At 40.1% G+C, this 24,684-nt stretch overlaps 1 protein-coding gene across 1 annotated transcript in view; it reads right to left on the bottom strand.

The window, feature by feature from the left end:
- Map7d3 (MAP7 domain containing 3) overlaps nt 1-23,972 on the bottom strand; it is a 24,815-nt gene extending 843 nt beyond the window's left edge. Inside the window, exons 1-15 of the mRNA XM_021188414.1 lie at nt 23,907-23,972; nt 20,775-20,867; nt 20,614-20,691; nt 19,224-19,387; nt 17,720-17,828; nt 15,971-16,063; nt 11,639-12,321; nt 10,670-10,797; nt 10,251-10,423; nt 8,446-8,572; nt 6,272-6,416; nt 5,257-5,364; nt 2,588-2,675; nt 1,844-2,030; nt 289-668 (exon numbers count right to left, since the gene is read on the bottom strand). Of these exons, the coding sequence (XP_021044073.1) occupies nt 289-668; nt 1,844-2,030; nt 2,588-2,675; nt 5,257-5,364; nt 6,272-6,416; nt 8,446-8,572; nt 10,251-10,423; nt 10,670-10,797; nt 11,639-12,321; nt 15,971-16,063; nt 17,720-17,828; nt 19,224-19,387; nt 20,614-20,691; nt 20,775-20,867; nt 23,907-23,955 (2,605 nt within the window). The 5' untranslated portion in view covers nt 23,956-23,972. The remainder of the gene's footprint in view (nt 1-288; nt 669-1,843; nt 2,031-2,587; nt 2,676-5,256; nt 5,365-6,271; nt 6,417-8,445; nt 8,573-10,250; nt 10,424-10,669; nt 10,798-11,638; nt 12,322-15,970; nt 16,064-17,719; nt 17,829-19,223; nt 19,388-20,613; nt 20,692-20,774; nt 20,868-23,906) is intronic.
- Between the last annotated feature and the right edge of the window lie 712 nt (nt 23,973-24,684).

Below are 24,684 nucleotides of genomic sequence, written 5' to 3' on the forward strand. Positions count from 1 at the left end.
TTAAAGGCATGCGCCACCACCACCTGGCTGACAAACTCTTAAAAGGGAAAACAATAGCCCTTTGGTTTGGGAAATCCAGGATAAAAGGTAAATTATAAAGATTGTTCTCTGCCCTCCACTGTACTTGTCTGGCAACCAGAGAGCAGGAGCTCAGAGGAAGCGAGATCTTGAAAAGGACTTATATTTTATATGTGGCAGGAGATGCAAGGCATAGAAATTATAAAGTCATGCATTCTTTCAAATCTAACTTAGTGAAAAACTTTTTCTAGATCATTCCTACAGACTCACCACTCTCTTCTACCTCTCTTCTAAATGCCAGTCTGGAATAGACGGAAGCAAAGGGATGTTCAAGATTAGAGGCTCTTCCAGCTATGTGAAGGTGGGACAAAACCTTGGTCAAAGGGGCGGAAACAGAGTTGGCTCTTTTCCTATGGTCCAGATGTGCCTGAGGACCTTGGTGAGATATTTTAGAATCCGCTGGACGTTCTTTGTTGCTCTTTGTTAGAGTGGTCTTTAGAAAAGGTGTCTGACTAAGGTCTATAACCTTGTCACAAAGCCACTCGTGATTGGGATTGCTGCTGGCACTTTGAGTAGGACGGATGGCAGTGCCGCCTTCCTTTATTTTTCTGCTTCTTATTGGGCGGGTAGGTGGTTTTTTAGCTGATAACCTGGAATGAAATATTGTAGTTAGAATCCTGTTTATTCCAAAACCATGAGAGGAGCTTTATCATATAACTTCTGAGAAGTGCCTTGGATATAATCAACCACCTTTGCACATACTACAATGACAAGGGCCCCAAGGAACCATGTATATCACAGAACACAGTGATATACAAATTGTATCCTAGATATCCAGGAGACAGCAGGGCACAAAAGGAACTGAGAATGCCCAAACCCAGGAACGGTGTGTGTGTGTGTGTGTGTGTGTGTGTGTGTGTGTGTGTGTGTGTGTGTGTGTGATGCAGAAGGGGAATACTCGATGCTCTGCTCTATCACTTTCTACCTCGTTCCTTTCAAACAGGTCTCAGTTCTCATTGAACCTGAAGCTAAACTGGCAGCCGGAAAGCCTTAGGGACCCTCCTGTCTCTATTTCCCGGGTCCCATAACTGGGGATCCAGGTGGTATATTGCCACACTTGGCTTTTTGTGTGGATGCTGGAATTTGAACTCAGGTCCTTATGTCTGCATCATAAGTGCTTTTACACACCAAATCATCTCTCTAGCTCCCTGGTGCCTTTCTTAAAGTCAGTCAAAGACACAGATGGTAAGAGGCAACTGGAGAACTGGTGCAAGGGTTGAATATATATATATATATATATATATATATATATATATATATACTCTAGTGAGCCTCAGAACTTAATAACTTTGTAATATTTCAGGCTATCATCTGGGCAATGTTCATTTTCAACAACCAATTCCTACTTTCTCAACTGAACCTCAGAGCACGCTTACCAATATGTGAAAGAAGCATATGATTATCAATCTCTGAGTGGCAGTGAAAATAAAGACAGGTAGTGTCTGTTTTATACACTAAATAAATAAATCCACATTTATTATGCAAACACAAACAATTTGATGCCAGATTACTCTGGGTTTGAATTTGGCAAATATATAAAGACTCTGTGTATCTCAGTTTCATTGTCTGTAAAAGATGGGGTAATTATCTTGGCCCAGAGAGGCTGCTGTGGGCATTATTTTGTTTCCATTAAGTCTGGTGCTTGACATGTTTGGTGTATGCAAACTAAGTGCTCAATCAGTAATAAATGTTGCTCAGGACTCTAAGGATGTCATTCATACTTTCCCCACATCTATTTGGATGAATAAGGTGTTAGGAGACTTACTTTGAGCCTTTTCCTTGAATTGTAGAGTATTTGGGGTCTTTTTGTTTGACAGCTTTCGTGTTCCCATTAAAATATACATTTTGGTTGGTATCAACCTCACCAGTTTCTGACTGCAGAAACACGAGCTTTTGAGGCTTTATCTTGGCATATTTGTGAAACTTTTTGAGTTTCATTGACATTTTTCCTCCTGGAGTGGAGAGAAGATCATGAAAGCTGGAACTTCAACGACAAAGACAAGAGAAATCAAAACTTCTGATCCTGGTGTGATAGGATGGGGGTCCCTGCCCGAGACCCTAAGGGCAGACAAGCATTAGTCTGGGCAAAGAGGCCCAGACTGAGCCCCAGCCTTAGCCTGAGCAACTTCAGCATGTTAGGCCAGATGAGGGCTGCCCAGCATGTGCATTCACTTGCCTGGCTCTTAATTCACTGCTGATGACAGGGAACACATCTTCAAGGAATGTCCTCTTTTCTTTGCTAGTAAGGGCTGATGTGCCAAAGGCCAGCCTTGCTTTCTACCCTTGACTCCCCCACCCCAATCTCCCACCTAGCCGATTCTGCCTTTGAGTCTGGTTTCTCGTCGCATGCTCCTGACTGCCTTCAGCTCTCCTCTCATTCCAAAGCAGACCCAGGGGCTCTAGACACTGGGCTCTGTCTGCATTTTCAGCAGGCTTCTTAAAGCCAATCCTCTTCTGGCAGTATCACCCTTTACTCATGTGTGCAACCATGAGGGAAGGACAAGCACACCTGATGGAAACATCACAAAAGAGTCTTCACTTTCTGTTTCACCTTCATCATCAGCTTCATCTTCGGATGAAGAAGGTATTTCTGAAGCCTATGGTTAGCAGAGAAAGTTATGATTATATGTATTTAATCATCCTGGTCTAGAATCTCAAAGTAAGAAAATATTATATTGATGGCCAATTTTTGGCATTTCAAATAAAAGGCTAAAAAAAAGTATCAATTTCCTTAACTGGCCTCATGACAGGCTGGTGACTTTAATTTTTTTCAGCTAGGGCAACACTTAAAAATGAATGGTTTTCTTGAACCATTCAGGCAAGGCCTCCAGCCCTCACCTCACATTCATCCTCTGCTTAGAATGCTAGTGAAGCCAGGGTGGGAACAGTAAGCAAAGAGCAAAATGAACAAGAGAGCAGGGAGCAGGTGTTGTCTTAAAAGGTCAATGAGAGCTGGGCGTGGTGGCGCACGCCTTTAATCCCAGCACTCGGGAGGCAGAGGCAGGCGGATTTCTGAGTTCAAGGCCAGCCTGGTCTACAAAGTGAGTTCCAGGACAGCCAGGGCTATACAGAGAAACCCTGTCTCAGAAAAAAAAAAGAAAAAAGAAAAGGTCATTGAATTGAATGAGGTTTGAGGTGGTGTCTCAAAACACTTCTCTGTATGGAGTGGTGCTGATGTTAAGGTCCTGTTCCCCAATTGGTTCTTGAACGATCAATAAAGATACCAGCTGCCAATGACTGAGGACAGGGTGGGACACTTAAGAGCTGCACAGGAAGATGCAGGGAGAGTGGGGGAGGGGGAAAAGGAAAAAGGAGGCAGTAACAACAGGAAATGAAGCCAACCATGCGAGTTTTTGGTTGGAGTGGCCAATGGTCACTCCACTTATGCCTGAAGTGGTAGGGAAGGTTTAGGAATTCCCAGTTGAGTTAGCAAAGGCATTTTAAGATTAGTGTGTGTGTGTGTGTGTGTGTGTGTGTGTGTGTGTGTGTGTGTGTGTTGGTTGTTGTTGTTTTATCCGTGGATCCAAGGGAATCTGGGTGAGGACTGGTAGCAGCAATGTCTACCTGGAGCTTAAAGTGGGGTAGCAAAAAACAACATGCTACATTTCTCAGAAACATTTCTATCAGGCATTTGTCATGCATCTTTATGGTGGGGGTAACTAGGACTAGGTATAAAGAGCAGCTTGTAACCAAATGTAAATGGCCCAGAATGTAGAGAAAAATAAGTCTCAAGTGCATGTGCTCCATTCAGAAGACAAGTCAGTAGAAGCAAATATGTAAACAACCAGAACCAGGCAGGGGAAGGGATAAATTCATTTCACCAAACGATAATAAAAGATAGAAACACATACCTCCAAAAGACTTCTACTTAGAGTAGGTAAAAAAGCCCTGCAAATCAGTAAGAAAAGCAGGTGAAAGAATAGGCAGATAGACACATGATGGCAAAAGGCTCATCAAAGTGGATGTCTGAGAGTTCAGGAAGTATATAAAAAGCATTTAAGTTACCAGACAATGTTTATAAAATCAACATTAACATTAGGAATGTTTCTCCCTAACAGAAAATGATAGTAAGACACGGCACATATTGCTAGAAGACAGCCTCAAACCTATAACAGCAGCAGCAGCAACCACAAAAGTGGGGTCTAGAACATTCTATGAACTATTAAAATACAAAAGAAAAAGAAACTGAATCAATGTTTTTGGCAAGAAGACCTAAGCAAGCATTCTACACAAGAGAAGATGAAAGCAAACTAGAGTTAGAAAAGCAAGCTCTAGGTTTTAAAGGACCAACGACATACAAATGTGACAATGTATTTCATTACCAGCAGCCTGGTAAAAATGAAGAGATACCAAGAGCAGGCAGCAAGAGGAAGTCAGATACACTCAGATATGAGTGGAGGCTACCTTAGAGGTATTCACATCTGTCTTCCTTGTCCACTTCTTTATTTCCTCAACCCTCTATTTAAAGGGAAATAAAAATGTAAATGTGAAAGAGATTTAAAAAAAAGAAAAGACAGTGTCCCTGAAGCAATTGTACAGCAGGCAATGCCTGTGACTGTCCCAAAACCACAGACTTAACAAAAGTCTCAGGGCATCTTCTGGTTCTTGTTTCATCTATAAAATGCTGAGAATGGCAGCAGTTGTTCTTACTATCACAACACAAACACCCCAATGGCAACCCCATGTTCCCTTTTCCACATGCAGAGAAATTCATGTTAGACTAAACACATATCATTGCAAACGAATTAGAACTCTTAGACCACAGCTGCATCAAACAGTAATGAAAACAATGCACTTCAGTGATGCTGTGGTTCCATGAGATCTTGTTCCTAAACCAACAGAAGACAGAGGAAGGGTGTTCTTTCCACCATATGTTCTGCAAATCCAGCAGCATTCAGAAGAAACTAAGTTCCACTAATCTCTGCCAGCCTTAAGCCATCCCCGTAAAAAGAACATTGATTCTATAGGTTTGGTATATTGAGACACTGCTATAATGCCAGTCATGAGGTACCAGCAATAAAAGGGCAGCCTTTTGTACAGAAGTCAGCTCCTTTAGATAAACAACCATAGTGGGCACACAGCTAAAGACTAACACATACTTGATTCAGCATTTTCAGAAAAATGTCATAACCTGTACCCAACATTAATTAACACAAAGCACATGAAACAGAACATTACCTTTCTCCTTTCTAATATGTCTTTCCAATGTTGGAGGATAATGCTTTCCTGTTCCTTCTTTCTCTGGTCAGCACTGCCCTGAGATTTCATCATGGCACTGTCCCCTTTCTAGGAAAATTGTGCAAAAATATCACTAATTTCATTATATCTGAATAACAAGAAAAATTTAGTTGCAAGCCTGGCAGGCATTTATTATCCATTTTCAAAGTCTTGTTAAAAAGCACAGATTGAGGTTAATGTGATCTGAAATGTTTCAGACATCAAAATTACCCTTTTGAACATCTGCCCACCTTAGTATAAAGCAGTGGTTCTCAATCTTCATAATGCTGTGACTCCCATTCATAAAATTATTTCATACTACATCAGAAGTATAATTTTACTACTGTTGTGAACTGTAATGTAAATATCTTACATGCAGAATATCTGATATATGACCCCCGTGAACGGGTTGTTCTACCCTTCAAAGAGCCCACAGGTTAAGAACCCTTCTTTAGGGCTGGCGAAATGGCTCAGCGAGTAAGAGCACTGACTGCTCTTCCAAAGGTCTTGAGTTCAAATCCCAGAAACCACATGGTGGCTCACAACCATCTGTAATAAGATCTGACGCCCTTCTGGTGTGTTTGAGCTACAGTGTACTCACGTAGGACAATAAATAAATCTTTACTAAAAAAAAAAAAAAAAAAGAACCCTTCTTTAAAAGTACCTGTTTTCGAGTTATTAACATGGCAAGGTGTTAACTTTCTTACATCTCTTGAAAGCTGTGGGAAAAGTGCATAAAAATTTCCCTCCAAAGTATACAAATTTTTAAGGAGCTTACATACAACAGGTTCTGATGATTGATACACTAAAGCTGAAAATATAAACTAGGTTATGGCAATGTGGCTTCTGTAGACCATAATGTAAGGCTTCCTCCAGAGAATGCTGTATCTGCTCAGAGGTCAAGACTGCTACTTCCTATTGCAAATGCACTTTCTAAACTGGTTCCCTGTGCTGCTCAAGGGTCAAGGTTACAAACCTGTAGCTCCTCCTTCTGGACTTCTAGGGACTCAAAAAGTATCTTTGTTGAATTTTTGTCTTGCTGCTTATCTTGGCACAGTGAGAATCTTTCCGCTGGGACTTTATCCAGTTTCTTTGCCATAACTTCTGGTTTCCTAGCAATGCTGAAAGTATTAAAAATAAATTTAGTATTTTTTTTAGCTGCTAGTGTATATAGCTTGCAGGACTATGTAAGCATTTATAGTGAAATTGCTGGTGTATAGTAATACAATTTACCTATATGTCAGATTTTCTATATTTTCTGGGTTCTTACTATCCAAGAGTTAGATAATCTCACCTGTTTTTAAATGAGGGAAGTAGACCTTTGGACATACAAAAGGATTTCTAATAAGCACCAGACTACTTTACACACATATGCAAGAGAAAAAGTCAGCCTTGAATTATTTTAGAGATAGACTCTTTAACGTCTTCTTCTTTTTTTGTTTTGTTTTGTTTTTTTTTTTTTGTTTTGGTTTTTTGAGACAGGGTTTCTCTGTGTAGCCCTGGCTGTCCTGGAACTCACTTTGTAGACCAGGCTGGCCTGGAACTCAGAAATCCGCCTGCCTCTGCCTCCCAAGTGCTGGGATTAAAGGTGTGTGCCACCACGCCCAGCCTAACGTCTTCTTTAGATGTGTACACACCAATCTCACCTAGGGATGATGGGTAATCTGGAGGACAGCCTAATTATGTGCCAGTATTTAATGCTTTCAATTGCTAGATTATCTCTGCATAAGACAAGGAATAATAATTTTCAAGTTATAAATTTCTTGCTGTTCAAAGTATCTTTTTTTTTCCAAGCAACTGTGCTTTAAACATTTGCTATTTAGAAATAAAGTCACAGGGCTGAAGAGATGGCTCAGCAGTTAAGAGCACTGACTGCTCTTCCAGAGGTCATGAGTTCAATTCCCAGCAACTACATAGTGGCTCACAACCATCCGTAATGTGATCTGAAGCCCTCTTCTGGTGTGTCTGAAGACAAGGGCAGTGTACTCATATACATAAGATAAATAAATAATTTAAAAATAATAAAGTCAGTACTATAGGTATTTTGTATACTCAGTGGACAGGGATTTACATTACAAGACACAACATAAAATGTATGACAAGGTAGATCTCAAGGTAAGAACATTTCAAATTCAAGTAAATGCAGCTAAACTTGAAATTCCTCACCAGTGGAATAGTCTTCTAAGAGTAACTCATTGACTAAATGAGACCCTGGTGAGATAAAGATCAATCTCAATTATTTCTCAATATCTGTCTGTATCTTTCTGTCTCGGCCTCCTCATCCCTGACCCCTGTCCCTGTCTTTTTGTCCTCCCCATGAAGGAGAACAGAGATGCTGCTGCTGAGATGGAATCCTGGACATGATTTTGGTTTCTTTTTACATTGTCCTACCACACCTTAATGGTGTAAGATGTATGAAGACTGAAAAAGATGTGTTTCTGTTCATTCTGGTACCTTTCTAAGTGGTTTCCACTTTTGCTTTCTCTCCTTCCTCTCTTGTTCTTTTTCTTTCTCTCTCTCTCTCTCTCTCTCTCTCTCTCTCTCTCTCTCTCTCTCTCTCTCTCCCCTCATTTCTTTCTTTCTTTTTTTTTTAAAGATTTATTTACTTATTTTACGTGTGTGAATACACTAGCTGTTTTCAGACATACCAGAAGAGGGGGGCATTGGATTCTATTACAGACGGTTGTGAGCCACTTTGTGGTTGCTGGGGATTGAACTCAGGACCTCTGGAAGAGCAATCAGTGCTCTTAACTGCTGAGCCATCTCTCCAGCCCCCTCATTTTTTTTTGAGACAAGGTTTCTCTGTGTAGCCCTGGTTGTGCTGGAACTCTCTGTGTAGACCAGGCTGGCCTCGAACTCAGAAATCTGCCTGCTTCTGCCTCCCAAGTGCTGGGATTAAACGTTATACCACCACTGCCTTGTCTTTCTTCTTTCTTTCTTTCCTTTCTTTCTTTCCTTCCTTCCTTTCTCTTTCTTTTTTCTTTTTTTATTACACTATACTTTCTTTACTTGATTAGAAGGCAATGATAGACTCTTCCTCGCTGAAGAAAAAATAAATTGCCATTTTAAAACTTTGAATTTGAGGGCAAAATTTCAAAGTTTGAACTTGCACCCAAGGTCCCAGGCTAGAAAGGATTATTGTGTGCTGACCTTTGCTTTGTCTCTTCCTGGAGTCTTTCTTTTTCCTTTTTGCCTTTTTGTTCATAAGTAGCATGGTGTACCGGTATAAAAGCTTTCTTGACTGCTTCACCACTTGGCATACTTGTATTACCAGATTCTAGTTTAAAGAAACATGTGAAACAGTTGATTAGAGGACCAATTTCCTCTCAATCCCACAAAGAAGTAAATGAGATTCCCCCTCCCCCAACATTAAGAAGTATATGAACAGATTGTCTTAGAGTTTCCATTGTTGTAAAGAGACACCATGACCAAGGCAATTCTTAAAAAGGATAACATTTAATTGGGGCTGCCTTACAGGTTCAGAGGTTTATGGCGGGAGCACAGCTGTGTCCAGGCAGGCATGGTGCAGGAGGAAGAGCTGAGAGTTCTGCATCATGATACCACTGTAGGGAGGAGACTTTCTCATGGGCAGCTAGGAGAAGCGCCTCTTCCCCACTGGGTGGAGCCTGAACATAGAACCTCACAGCCCACTTACACACTTCCTCCAACAAGGCCGCACCAACTCCAAGGAGGCCACACCTCCTAATAGTGCCATTTCCTATGGGTCAAGCTTATTCAAACCATCACACAGATCAAAATGAATCAAATGCTATTTAGGGAAATTGTTCAAACCACAACTTGTCCCTAACAACAGAATTAGCAAGTTGTTTCTTTCAAACAAGTGCATATTCAAATGTTCAAAAAGCAATGGTGTGTTTATGCTTTGGTTTAACTATTTAGAGACAGGTCAATTAAGGACTCTATGAGGAAAGATTAAAATATGCTGAAGTCAAAGTTTATGCCTGATCCAAATGAGGAGTAAAAGTCTTCAATATTCAACCAAACATCACCTCTGGCATAAGTGTAGAATTTGGACATTATTTTTATTGCTGTTTGCCTAAACTTTGACAACTGTCTATATACATACGGTTATCATATAGTGGCTAGCTGCAGATAGCAAAAGAAGCCAAGACTACCAGTAAAATAAGGCATATATATATATATATATATATATATATATATATATATATTCAGACAGAGTCTCACTATTTGCTTTGTTCTGGATATACTACAAGTAACTCTGTAGAGTAAGCAGCCACCAATTCATAGATCCTCTGCCTCCTGAGTGCTGGAATTAAGCTGTGTGCTATCATGCCTGGCTCAACACAGAGGTATATTATACTATTTAGTTGATATAACTAATTCTGTTGTATTAGATACATGATGTAGAAATGAAAATTTTAAGACATCAAGAATAACTAATTCATAATGAAAGATCATTTGATAGAGAGAATTCTATCTAGGGAATTTCTCATAAGAACCAAATTCCCGAGTATGCTTGAGACCAAGTAGCATTGGCATGTGTAAAAATGTATGTGATAGGCAAAGAAACATGGTGTACTTTTAGGAACATGGATACAGCATAAGTTAGCACATGTCACATGTCATGTATGTACATGGAAACTGGCCTACATCTTATAAAACGTATTCATCTACTGGTATCTAAGTGAACCCAAGAACAAGCCAATATCTGAATTGGAAGGACCCACAAGAATAATATACCAACCCTCTCATTTAACTTATGCTTTTAACTGTTCCAAAAATGAAATTTCCAAACAGAGGGGTGGATAAGCAAGCAGAGAAGAAACATTCCAGGGGACCAGGGCTTGGTTAAATCTCTTTAAACAAAAGACCACTCCCCAAAGTCCTCTTAACTAGGGAATAAAATTATGATAATTCAAGTACTTCAAGATTTTCTATGTTGATAAAATAAATTTCTTAGGGAAAGAATTTACCTTTTTTGATTGCATACTTTTGGATGGTTTCCTTTTTGGTTGCTATTACACCTAATGAATTTGGCACATATAGGATATTCTGAACAGGGGTTATTTTATATGACAAAGAAGTCTTTGTTGATAATCTTGATGAGACTGGTATAGGAGATGGAGGTCGTATCTTTCGATTCTGCCTGCAGTGAAAAAGTAACAAATGTGTGTGGATTAGTTTTCAGTAAAAATTCTATACAATGCAATATATTGACATTACAAAGAAATTTTAAAGTGGAGATTTTTATAATGGACAAAGTAAAGCTACTTCATTTTTCCCATTTGCAATTGTTTACCTTGCATACTATATTATTTCATGTAGGAAATACTGATATGACCTTTGTTTCAGTAAAATTCTTATAAGGAATAACTGTAAATAGGTTACTTACAGAGCCTTTAAGGGAGACGGTGGGCGATACCCAAGGGCAGGAGTTGATGGCCATCTGTAACATGGTATGTGGCACGGTGATTGTTTCTTGGTGGTAAGGTTTATGTTTCTTTTGTCCATTTCTGGGCTCTATAAACATACCAATTCAATGAGATAAAAAATTACTAGCAATTGTTATACTACACCTATCTTTTTACAAGAAAATATTCTGAATAAAAGAGTGTCATGGTTCCTGAAGTCTCCAATTTTCTTTTTATTCATGAAAATTAGATACTTCTTTCTAGGTTACACAATGCAAGTATTTCACAGAAATACATTTTTTTTTTTTTGGTTTTTCGAGACAGGGTTTTTCTGTGTAGCCCTGGCTGTCCTGGAACTCACTTTGTAGACCAGGCTGGCCTTGAACTCAGAAATCCACCTGCCTCTGCCTCCCAAGTGCTGGGATTAAAGGTGTGTGCCACCCAGCGAACATAAACAGAAATACATTTTAAAAATCTACTTTGGGTGCTGGAGAGATGCCTCAGCAATTAAGAGCACTGGCTGCTCTTCCAGAGGTCCTGAGTTCAATTCCCAGCAACCACATCGTATCTTGCAATGATCTGTAATGGGATCTGATGTCCTCATCTGCTGTGTCTGAAGACAGCAGCAGAATACTCATATACATAAAAGAAATAAAAATATATCTTTTAAAAAATCTTCTACTTCAAATCCAATTCAATTTTAAAACCTCATTGAATGGTCCAGAACATTCTTCCAAAATGTTTTTCCTCAAAGTATGGGAACATCTCACATTAACTGCTTAACAAATCTTTGGAGAGTCCCTTTAGCTTTGGGAGATGTTTTCATGTCTTAGAAGGAATTTTCCACTTGCCTATGGAGTGCTACCACAGTCATCACAGGTGCTGCCTTACTGTTTGCCTAGGCTGTGCTTTGCACACTCCCCTTATTAAGGCTATGCTTACATACTCACCTTTGGTGATCCTTCAACATTTGCCTCAGGTTGTCCTTCCACACTTGCTTCAAGGCGTGACTCCCCCCTGGCCTGAAGAGGTGCTTCTGTTTTAACTTCTGAGGCCACTTTCGTATTCCCTGGGTCCATACTTAGTTCAGGTGAGTTATCTATGCTTGTGTCAAGTGAGGCATCTATGCTGACAACAGGAGATATTTCTACACTCAAAAAGGAGGATGACCCTGTACTCAATGAGGGGGATGAATCAACACTCACTATGGAGGATGGCTCAACCCTTGAAGAAGTATCCACACTCACTGAGGGGAGTTCCTCAACATTTGGTTTAGGGTGTCTTGCTATCTTCTCATCAATAGGTACGTTGATATCGACCTTCTGGAAAATGTTCTCTTTAACTTTAGAGATGTCCTCCATGTTTTGGAGTCTTCCTTCTGCATCAGCCTCAGATGACTGTTCCAACTTTGTTGGACAAGGTACTTCAATTGTTTTTTTGGGTGGGACTTCTATATTCAACATTTCTAGTCCTTCCACATGCCCCTTGAGAGAAATGTCTAGTTTCTTTGTAGTTGGTTTTTCTAATTTTGCTGCAACTGGCGTTTTTGCTGATGGTTTACAGAACATAGCAGAAGACTCATCACTAGAAAACATTGGTGCAGTAACATAGCGGAAAACATATTTGGTCATGCCTATAAGTGAATGAGGACACAGTAAATTCTAGATAGTATGAACTGAGAAAAGTGGCTGTTTAATATGAAATTACAGGAAATTCACACAAAATAGGAATTCAGCGGGATGTATCAAAGACATAAGCTGGAATATCAAAAATTTAGTATTATAGAAGCAACATCAACAGAATTTCTGTACTATCAGTTTACTACAAATGAAAATAAGCTGGCCTATAAAGTGGACACTTGCCGGATGGTGTTGGCGCATGCCTTTAATTCTAGCACTTGGGAGGCAGAAGCAGGCAGATTTCTGAGTTTGAGGCCAGCCTGGTCTACAGAGTGACTTCCAGGACAGCCAGGGCTACACAGAGAAACCCTGTCTCGAAAAACCAAACCAACCAACCAAACAAACAAACAAACAAAAAACAATAAAGTGGACACTTGTAACAAAACATTTCTATTCGAATCATATTGCACTTCAAAATCTCTGCCACATTTTAAAAGAGATTCATTTTTATTTTATGTGTTGTAGGATATTTGACCACACTGTGAACACCAAGATTGTGTTAGTTAAAAACTCTATTTCTAGTTGTGGTCTTGCCTAGTCCTTAGCACACACCTTTAACCCCAAACAATGAAAGTAAAGTTAGTTTGTAGAAGGAAATAGCAAAGTTTGAAAGTGATGTCTAATTGCTTGGCAGACAAAGTGACAAATCAAAGAAAGATTTGACAGAATATGATGTGTCCAACTCTCATGAGAGAGGAAAGGGAAGCTACTTGAGGGGCAGTGCAGAGATAGGAGGCAGTTTTCCCGGAACCCTTAGTTGTACTTAGACAGGTTGCAGAAAGAGAATAAGCTAGACACAAGTGAAGACAGAACGAGCCAGAGAATGAGATAGAAGATTAGAACAGATTGCTAAAGTTAGTATGAGACCAAGTGGAGCAATTCGGGGGGGGGGNGAGAGAGAGAGAGAGAGAGAGAGAGAGAGAGAGAGAGAGAGAGAGAGAATACATGCCGAGTACTCTCAAATGCCAGAAGAGTATGTTGGATTTCCTGGAAATTACAGACAGTTGTGAACTGCCATGTGGATGCTGGAAACCTAACCTGGGTCCTCTGCAAGAGCAACAAAAATGTTAACTGCCAAGCCAGGCCCAGGTGTCTCAGATGACTATCTCAAACAGTGCACATTTGTTTTGTTTTTGTTTTTGTTTTTGTTTTAGATAGAATTAACAAAGAATATTTTCTAAATCATACTAAAAACTGCATTAAAACAGGACATGATGAGTACAGGCACAAACATTCATTTGGAAGTTTCACACACAAATACAGGAATTATCCCTAACAACAGAACTGTCATACTACTGCGCTAAACTGTCGAATAGCTGAAGAAGAGGGGAAAGGCCACCACATAATACAGAGGGAAGGCATGCAGGATAGATCTGAACTATTTCCCACCCTATGTCTCTATAACAGAAATCACACATGGAGATAAGGATTGTCTCTAACAAATGAACATTCCCAGGGATTCCTACAGATAAGATATTGGCCATGTCCACTGACAGAAATTCACTGCCAAATGCCACCTGAGATTGAATAAAACTCTCTTGCTAAAAGTGATTTTTTAAAAATCAATATTTTGCTCTAATAATCTTTATATTTATATTTATAAAGATCCCTAGCACAAATTGCACTTCTTTCCAAAGGATTTAACCTGAATCAATTCACTAAAGTCTTCCTGCAGTAGGGTGAATCATGTATCCTGGTTACTTTTTATTGTCAACTTGACAGAAACTGCAAACACCTGGGAATATGGACCTTCCATTAAATAATAGCCTCCATCAGACTAGCATGTCTATGGGACATTTTCTTGATTGCAGACTGATGTAGGGTTTAGTCTCCATAAGAAATGTATCTGAGCAAGCCAGGGGGGAACAAGCCAGGAAGCAGCATTTCTTTATGGTTCCTGCTTCAAGTTCCTGCCTGAGTTCTTACCTTGGCTTCCTTCAGTCATGGGATTCAAGCTGTGAGTCAAACAAACCCTTTCTTCCCTAAGATGTTTTCAGTCAGTGTTTTATCATAACATCAGAGAAGCAAAGTCGAATATGATAACGCAATACAAGAGTTACATGAGAGGGAAATGGTACAGGGAGAAAAGCTGTCAGAAAGAAATCACTTTAAACCTAGGCAAGGGAGGGGGCTGGAGAGATGGCCCAGTGTTTAAGAGCAGTGACTGCTCTCCCAGAGGTCCTGAGTTCAATTCCCAGCAACCACAAAGTGGCTCACAACCATCCGTAATGGGATGACGTCTTCTGGTGTGTCTGAGGACAGCTGCACTGCACTCACATACATGAAATAAATAAATAAATATTTAAAAAAACAAAAACCTAGGCAAGGGAGCTGGTGCCTGCAGAATCAGCTTTCAGGAGGTTGAGACAGGAGGATTGCTATGAGGCCAAGGCCATCCAGGACTATGTCTGATCTAATATGTCAGGGTTACAGTGTGAGAGCCTGTCAAAGACAAAAAACAAAAACAAAAAACAAAACAAAAAACCCAAAATAACAAAAACAGAGGCAGGGGGTGAATATGGGAATGGGTGATGGGCCGAGCTTCCAGATGGCTCAGTTGGTAAAGACTTTGCCGCTAAGTAGTGTAAGGACATGCTTTCAGTCCCTGGAATCCCCATGGCAGAGAGAACTGACTTGCACAAATTGTCCCCTGATCTCCACTCACATGCGTACAAGCATCCACACAATCCTTTGGTATAAATCTATTTATTTCTTCCAGCTTTGCTCTGGACTCCCTGTCATATGCACATATGCCAGGAAATTTGCACCACAGGGAAAGGAAAGAAAAGATTCTTTTTTGTGGGGGAGGGGTTTCGAGACAGGGTTTCTCTGTATAGCCCTGGCTGTCCTGGAACTCACTTTGTAGACCAGGCTGGCCTTGAACTCAGAAATCTGCCTGTCTCTGCCTCCCAAGTGCTGGGATTAAAGGCGTGCACCACCACACCTGGCTTTTTTTTGGGGGGGGGAGGGGAATGGAATTCTTGTTCTAGTTCTTTTTTTTTAAGAAAAGATTCTTTTCCTCTTACCATAGTCCTTGCAGTTTCTTGAATGACATTTTTTAAAAAGTTGCTTTCATTTATGAGACTCTAAGATATTTATATCATTTCTTCCTCCCCTCTCCTCCCTCCAAACATTTCTCCTCCCTCCAAATGTTCCCATATACCCCTCCCCTCCCCTTCCTTGTTCTTTTTCAGATCTATGAACTCTCTTTTGACTACTTGCTGGGACATGCATTGATAGTCCCAATACAGCCTAAATATAACCTGCTTAGTTTGTATCGTACTTATGTGCATGTTTTCTTGAACAACTTTTCTTTTTTAAAATATTTATTTATTTATTTATTTATTTATTTATTTATTTAATGTATGTGAGTACACTATGGCTGTCTTCAGACACACCAGAAGAGGGCGTCAGATCTCATTACAGATGGTTGTGGGCCACCATGTGGTTGCTGGGAATTGCTCTTCGGAAGAGCAGTCAGTGTTCTTAACCTCTAAGCCATCTCTCCAGCCCCTCTTGAACAACTTTTTAAGTAACATAGAGCTGAGCTAGACACTTCTTTAAACCAGAATTTAAGATCTATACTTAGGAGGAACTACTTACCAGGTGGGTTTTCTACGTGTTGCACATCGCCTGTATGTTGTAATCGGTTGTCTTTTCTACTCAGAGAGGAACTTCGTTTATTTTCTGGTTTTCCTAAACATCAAGTGCAAAGGAATATTACTTTTCTAGAAACTACTTAAGAGTATAGGAGTGACTCACTCATTTTATTAAGCAGTCTAAAAATCTTTTCAAGGGGGCTGGAGAGATGGCTCAGCAGGTAAGACTGCTCTTCCGAAGGTCCTGAGTTCAATTCCCAGCAACCACATGGTGGCTCCCAACTATCTGTAATGAGATCTGATGCCCTCTTCTGGTGTGTCTGAAGACAGCTACAGTGTACTTACATATAATAAATAAATTAAAAAAAAATCTTTTCAAGCCGGGCAGTGGTGGCGCACGCCTTTAATCCCAGCACTTGGGAGGCAGAGGCAGGCAGATTTCTGAGTTCGAGGCCAGCCTGATCTACAGAGTTCAGGACAGCCAGGGCTACACAGAGAAACCCTGTCTCAAAAAAACAAACAAAAAACAACAAAAAAAAAGCTTTTCAAATCTTGCTTCAAAGAATTTATTTAATTTCAAATATTATGTAGTTTACAACCCCCAAATTTAAAATTATTTGCTCACTATCTTATTTGAAGTGAGAATAAAGTTATTTGGTAAATGATGAAAATCCTTAGCCAGGTGGTGGCAGGAGTCACTTGGGAGTCACTCAGGTCTCTGTGAGTTCGAGGCCAGCCTGGTCTACAGAATGAGTTCCAGGACAGCCAGGGCTATACAGAGAAACCCTGTCTCAAAAACAAACAAACAAAAAACAGATAAAGATTTAATATGGAAAATATCTAATTTTGACAACTGGAATCTTCCTAAATTGTGAAAATATAACCTTTAATAAAACCATCCATGATGGTGTCTAAGAATAATGAATAATTTAATTATGATTTTTATTATTTTCTTTATTTACATTTCAAATGCTATCCCAAAAGTCCCCTATACCTTCCCAATTATAATTATTTTTTAAACCAAAAAAAATTATATTTGCTATAGATATCACGGGGTAACAAAACTATGAGAGAAAGCAATTGACTTTGTGTAAATATTTCCCATTTTGCCTGAAATATTCTAGTTTAAGATACAGAGGGATAGTCTTAAAGAAAAATTCTTTTCCTTTGAGACTTATAAAATAAAGTACACACTGACACCAGTAGGACAAGTAAACATTCTTTGGATTGATAATGTGGCGACCATAGGTGTAGGCCCATCAGTCAAGTGACTAAGTCACATACATTTTTCATTGACATACTTCAAGAAATAATAAAGTAGAGTCAAAAGCTATTACGAATCAGTCTCTGCCTTTGCAGTGCTAGAATTGTGAATTTTTACTACCACATCTGAATAATTTTCAGGTGGGTTCTAGGGAGCAAACTCAGGTCCTATAGCTTGAAGGCAAGTGCTTTACTGACTGAGCTATTCCTCCAGCCTTGGACTTAGTTTATTAAAAACAAAACCAAAACCAATTCAAGTATTCATCATTTTTGTGCTTAATTAAATTTAAATAAAGCTTAATGTGTACTGAATCAAAATCAATTATAAAATCTGATTGGTTCTGCTTTGGCAGGTGATATAAGTCACTCTGTATCATGTTTTCATTTAGGACATAAAGAATAGCTCTTACTGCATACAGCCTTCTACCAATAAACTGACAGTGGAAAAATGGACACTAACAAATTTAAATTTAACAACTCTATTACTTACCAGACTTGTTAGCATTCATCACACCACCCTCCCACGACCACCTTTTCTGTCGTTGTTCAAGACGATTGCATCGCTCCAATGTACGAGACACAACAGCCTTGAATTTTTCCTATTTTAAAACAAATTCCACACCATTTTATATGGTTCTTAAATTACCACAATTTAAAGTCAAGGTTTAAATTGTTTCTAAAACTAACTCAATGGCCACTTTTCTTTTTCAAGTAGGTGAAAGTTTAAAATACTTGGGAGACAAGTTTCAATTTCATCAATGAATACCCGTGCTATCTCCAAATAACTCATTTTTATTTTCTGGCTGCTATGTGAAGAAATTGACCATGTTTCTTTTCTCACTTTTATCATCAGAAAACTTGGAGCCAAAGTTCTGAAGCAACTGGACAGGGACCGGGTGGTGTCCTTTCATGCATGCTTCTCTATGTTTGCCTCCCGCAATTTTCACTTCTGCTTGATTCCCTTCATCATTTATTTTACCATTTGGGATGGAATAGTTTGTAATTGCCTTATCTTTTGTGGAAAGACAGAGGAAAGGGTGGCATGCCCAGAAGTCAAAGTTGTTTATCTATTATGTTCATATCTATTACAGCTTAAATCCTGGTTCTAAGTAAGAATTGGCTTTAAGGCAAGCAATGTGTTTATATTGACCTTACCTGCAACCTGAACTCATCAAGATAACAGCCACCCAAGTCACATGTCATAGTGTGATAGAACAAGTACCTGTTTGGAAAGGAGGTCTTTTCTCAAGGGTATATCATCCCTTTACTATAATATACCATGGACTATGTTCCAGTGAGAAAATCAATTTTAGGGCCAGGGGTTTTCTGTTTCCTAACAGCAACTGTTATATAACAACAGCATCTTTACAGTGCCTTCCCTGTTCTTCTTAGGCCAAAGGGAAACATATTAGTTTCCTTCCAATGTCCATGTACTAGGCTTTGCCTGTGCCTAGCCTCCATTAATTCTTCAGTGTTGAATTCCTTTAGCCTTTCTTTATCCCGCCATGTCTCTAGTTCCCTTTTTGTCTGCACTGACATTTGCTTCTGTTCATTCTGTCCTCTCTCAAGTTCCTCTTTTACTACACTGGAACTGTCTTAGACAGATGTTCACCAGGGACCCTTACTCACTCTGTACTGTTTCCTAATTTATGTTTGTTGCTTCTTAAACTGTTCTTAATGGTTCCTACTCTCTCAGGAAGCCACAAGATCAGGACGTTGTGTTTGGAGTCTTTGTACAGGTGGTAGATAATAGTTCAGAGCTAAACCCAAACCAAGATACACTGAGAGTTGCATTCTGAAGGCCAATGGGGTTCAGTGTCTGGACCTTCAAGCTTCCTCTTTCCACCCTGAAGTTAGTGTTTAAGGACTTATGCTGAAGGTAAGGAAAATGGAAGAACATAGCAAGAGGTGGCTCTACAGAGTCAGTAACACAGAAAAGAACTAGACAGCTATGTGATGCCAACACTAAATGGACAGACTCTAATATGGCATACTTTGTCTTCGGCCTGTTTCTGTTTTCTTTTTTTTACTGCAGAAGCTCGTCGTTGCTCATCCTTTTCCTTTTGTTCCTTCAGCTTACGTTGTTTTTCCTCTAACTGTTTTTCATACTGCAGCTTTGCCTTCTGTTCTTTCTCAAGCAGTTGTTTTTCCTTGTTGGCTGAAATGTTCCAAGCACATTTTCATGGTGTTAAAGCCAAAAAAAGTTTTCCACATTACATACATAGAAGGGAAAAATGTTACTTTGTCTCCTTATCATTCTTAAGACAACATAACCTGGTCTAATAAATAACATGCACACGTCTTATGTGTGTAAATATATTTGGGCACTAAAGAACGACTTTTGGGGACTGGAGAGATGGCTCAGCAATTAAGAGCACTGTCTGCTCTTCCAGAGGTCCTGAGTTCAATTCCCAGCAACCACACGGTGGCTCACAACCATCTATAATGAGATCTGGTGCCTTCTGGCCTGTAGGCATTCATGCAGGCAGAACACTGTATACATAATAAGTAGATCTTTAAAAAAAACAAAAAAACAAAAGAACTACTTTTCACAAGGTGTTCACTGAACTGTCAAGAACTGGCATGCTGGGCTGGAGAGATGGCTCAGCTCAAAGGTTAAGAGCACTGACTGCTCTCCCAGAGGTCCTGAGTTCAATTCCCAGCAATCACATGGTGGTTCACAACCATCTGTAATGGGATCTGATGTTCTCTCTTCTGGTGTGTCTGGAAACACCAACAGTGTACTGTACTCACATATATAAAATAAAAAATCTTAAAAAAATATCTGACTCTTGGCCCATCCAAACTAAAATTCCAAAGAAGGAAGACATGTTTTCTTGTGTTAGTTGAATAGACTTCAAAGTCTACCCAATGATGGAAGAGTTAGTTTTACTAGTCATACTTTCTGACTGCAACCAGAGAATTCATACCTATGCAGTCACAAAAATGTTCTAACACAAGACTATCTCTCCCACTACCATGAAAAAAAAATCACTTCTAACATTCCTCTTGAATATATTTGAGTATTTGTCAGTTGATTTAGATCAAAGAAGAAATACATATAGTTGCAAAGTGTGCACCCAAGTTGGAAAAAGTTTTAATTTATACCAAGTGTCATTTTTACTGAAATACCAATCTGCTTGTGTCCACAACTGTCAAAGAAAGTCTCAGGATGCAATTTTCAATGACAGAAGCTAACTTAAAGCACTCCTTCAACAATTAAATACATTACTCACAGATTCTTCAGGGGCCTTCTTGGTGTTTTAGTAAATGGACTCAATTTAATATAACATTTTATGTAATAAAAATTACAATCTATCGTATAAGTAGATTAAGCAAAAGGACTAGAGCCAAGTCAGAAAAATATGAGCCGCACGTGTATACCTTCTTGCTGACGTTTCTGTTCTTCTCTGCGTTCTTTGGCTAGCTGCTGTTTGACATCATTTTTAAGGACGGAACCATCTAAAACTACAAAAAAAAAATCGTTACCTGTTAGTATGCTATCAAATTTTAAAGCTACAGCACTGATCTAGCTGAGAGTATACCTGGTGTACATGAAGATCTCTTATTTGCACCTGCAGAAGAATTACTACCACGTTTGCGTCGCCTTTCTTCAGCTACTTCTTGAGCCATGACAACTAAAACACAAGGACATAGGGAAAAAGCCTGAGGTATTCTCAATACAATCCATAACCATTTGTCATTCATGGTAAGAGATTGGATCATTCCTATGAGGTAAAACGTTACTGCTTAATCTTGGTCAATAACAAAAAGATGAGCTAAGAACTTACTTATGTTCAACAACACTTTAATAAAGACTTGGAATTGTATGGTATTTTTCGACATCAAGGCAATTCCAGTTGTGGATAGCAGTGGCAGCCCAAGAAAGATCAGGTGGAGAAGTTAATTTAGTGATGGATGGCTTTTAAAAATACATCGGACGTAGGCAGTGATGGCATACACATCTTCAATCCCAGTACTTGGGAGGCAGAAGCTGGCTGATCTCAGTTCAAGGGCAGCCTGGCCTACAGAGCAAGTTCTAGGATGGCCAGGTACACAGAGAAAACCAAAACATAAAATATGTCAGACAAGAAACTAAAAACCAAGTATTTTTTAAAGAGTTTGTATGAATTGAGGGGAAAGAGTTTTGTCAAGATAAAAATTTAAGAATTTGGGCTGGAGAGGTGACTCGGGTATGGGCACTCACTCCTCTTGAAGAGGACTCAGGCTCAGTTTTCTGCAGAGACTTGGGTGTGAACTAACAGTTCCAGGGGCCCTGATGCCCTCTATTGGCCTCCACAAGCACTGCATGCTGATGGTGTTCTTACATGCAGGCAACAACATTCATACACATAAAATAAAAATCTCTTAAAAATTAAGAATCTATAGACCCAAATCTAGAAGCAAAATATTAACAGGCAGATACTCAGAGATCGAGCTCAATATTACAAGACATTATAAATTACCCATATCAGGTACTTTCTAGGCTGGCTATACACTAGCTGCCTATGTCACTTTCAGGACAAGCCTGTGCTTAAACAATTAGAACTGCCTAAAAAGTAGCTCATTGTCTTTCTTCTCTCTATGGAGATTGGGATTGAACTAAGGCCTCTATTATGCTAAGCAATGCGCCCTTCCCGGTGGAACTACACCTCCAAGGAGTCAGCACCCCCAAGGCTCTATTCTGATGCATTATGAAGATGCTAGAACAAGGACAGCCAGTGTTTTTTAAAGTAAGGCAAATAAATATAAATTGTACCATATATATATATATATTTTTTCTGTCAACATGCAGGAAAGTGATAAGCAAACTTTACTAAGATGACATGTAAATTGGGGGAAGACAGATTATAGAGACTTACTGAACCGTGAATTCCACCGATGGTTGTATCTAAAATTCCCCACAATCTATCCCTAGGTCATACCACATAAGTCTGGTTATTAACTCTCAAGACATAACAGTTCAAGACAGACAGTTCAAGCAATTAAAGGACTAGAGGGATTGCCCTAGGGCTCACACAGTGAATGGGATTTGGGATGTTGGCTTGCATGGGGGGAGGGCTACCTGGGATTCATTTTAAGGGGTAACCTTGAATGTGCCCCTGCAATTGCTGCCATAGAGATCTTACCATTGCAGAAAAGAAAAAGGATTTGCTTTTAAGTCTTATGGAGCTAACAGCTCAGATAAACTATGACCTAGTTAAAGATCCGATTCTTCTGTCTCACTCCCTGTTTTACTACTGGTATTTTTGTGGCACACATTACTTCCGAATGGTATAATAGCATGCATTCTTTTGAATCAGTTCTCTAAAAAACAAAAAAACATAGTTTTTAAATTTTTCTCTACTCGAGGAACAGTTGATACCAGGAGAACAAATAGCTACTGAAAGATAAAGGCTGGTGGGAAACTGCTGAACTCTTTGTGTCCAGCAGCCTTTGTTAGGGGAGAGCACTCTCCCCAGCCCGACTGCACCATTCTAAATAGTAACAAAATATCAGGCTGCCTAACATGCACACCTTCAAGCTGTGGAAGCCGCTCAGGACTTCTGAGTCTGGGATTCTGGCTGCTAGACTAACTTTAAATTTTCTCCTGCTCTAAAACGCTGAGACTCTGGCTCTCAGTAGCTTTCCTTGCATTTATAGGTCCCAGTCTTTGAGTGAGGTGCTCTAAACTGAGAAACCAAGTGTGAATTTAAACAAACGAGGGAAAAACAACAAGTTAAGTCACAGTTTTTAAAGCTCATCTGGCTGAATGGTTTTAATTTAAAACAATTGTGTAGAAAATATAAAATGCGTTAAAATAAGAACAGTTCTTTAGTATTAGCATACTAAAATGCATAGAAAACCCACTAAATGAATATATTTACATCTAATTACAATGTAAAACTCCCTAAGGATTTTTATAGCAATCAAAATCATTTTATTCAAAGGCTTTTCTGGGGGAAGTAGTCTTGTCAGCAACCAGAAAGAAATACTACCTTCTCGCACAATTTCCTGAATTAAATAGGTGCTGTCAAAATTGTTAAGATTAATACACCCCACCAACCTTTTCGTCTCCCCAGACAGAAAAAGTTTTGATTATAGGACCTGTTGAAAAAGTATTGCTAGGTGCAGAGTCTCATTCAGATATACCTAGGGATAAAGTCACGTGCCATAGCAGGCCAACTTTGCAAAGTCAAATCTCTTCTCAACATTCTAAGCCCTAAGCGCCAGTTCCTTCCCCACTCGATCTTAACCTGGAAAACGCCAACACCTTGGGATGCAGGGAAAACCCAAACTTTCCGATCCTGGCAGGGCCACCCTTTAGTGTGGATATGCCCAGCACGGGCCAGCGCCCACCCATCCCTGAGCTTTCCCGCAGTTGCTGCGGTGTCACTGGTCCCCGACGCAGACAGGGCTGGAGTTAGGGTTTGGTAGCGCCCGCCCGCCCAGTAGTGGTCTTTGGACCGTTGACAGCACTGGCCGATGGTTTCCCCTTCATGCCCTGGTCCTCTGATCTCTCTTGCCTCAGCCCTAAGGTGTTGAGAGAGATGAGGGGGATCATAGACCAGGAGGGACGAGGGGACCCCCCACAGAAAAGTTGCCGAGCCACGCTACTTCTCTGGATCCTGGGGCTACATCAACCTCACTGCCTATGAGTGTCCCTGTCCCCTGGGGCCATGCTCCATCTCACTCACCCAAGTGTTCGCGTAGACCCCGGAAAGATGTGCTGGTGGGGTCCGCCATCTTCAGAGAGAAGTTGAGAACCACTGGAGGTGGTTCTTGGGCGGCAGGGCGCAGGCGCCGCCTCTTCCTTGGCCTCCGCCGCTGGGGCTTGGACCCCGGGGGGCGGGGCAGGGCGGGGCTCGGGTAGTCCTCGAGCTTCCCATGGACCTTCAATATAGGCAGCATTAGCCCTCACATGCCTTGTGGCTATGCTGGCTAGAAAGCTATTAACTTTGTCTGAGGAAAGCCTTTCTTATATTGGAGGTTTTAATTGTGACGCGTTCTGGGCACCAGCCAATCAGCTGCCCACTTAGCCATTGAACGTTCTTTTCCTTTTATCACCTCTACTTAATGAATGCTGCAACATTCCATAGTTCCCTATCCATAAGTTCAGTTAACACCCATTTGCCAAGCATCTTCATGTACTATGAGAGTTTATTACCTTTGAAGCACTACATGAAAAGCCCAGTTTGGGAGTAGAGGATGTGAGGGGTGAATAGATGTGTCACCTCTCTTATTAGTGTGTATGTTAACACATGGTTATGGGCAGGCAGTTATGGTTGAGGAAGGCACAGGAAGGAGCCTCTTTATAAGATACACACCTGAATGAATTCTCTGAGTCTTCAAGTGATATGGGAGCTGTAAACTGAAGGAGCTGGTAGTGGTTACCCATCTTTTACTTGTACCATGACACTTACCACTTGAGTAATACACAAACTTATTAGTCCCCTACTACCCTAGGAAGTATGT

Source organism: Mus pahari, chromosome X (genome assembly GCF_900095145.1).
Source record: "Mus pahari chromosome X, PAHARI_EIJ_v1.1, whole genome shotgun sequence".
Taxonomy (NCBI): domain Eukaryota; kingdom Metazoa; phylum Chordata; class Mammalia; order Rodentia; family Muridae; genus Mus; species Mus pahari.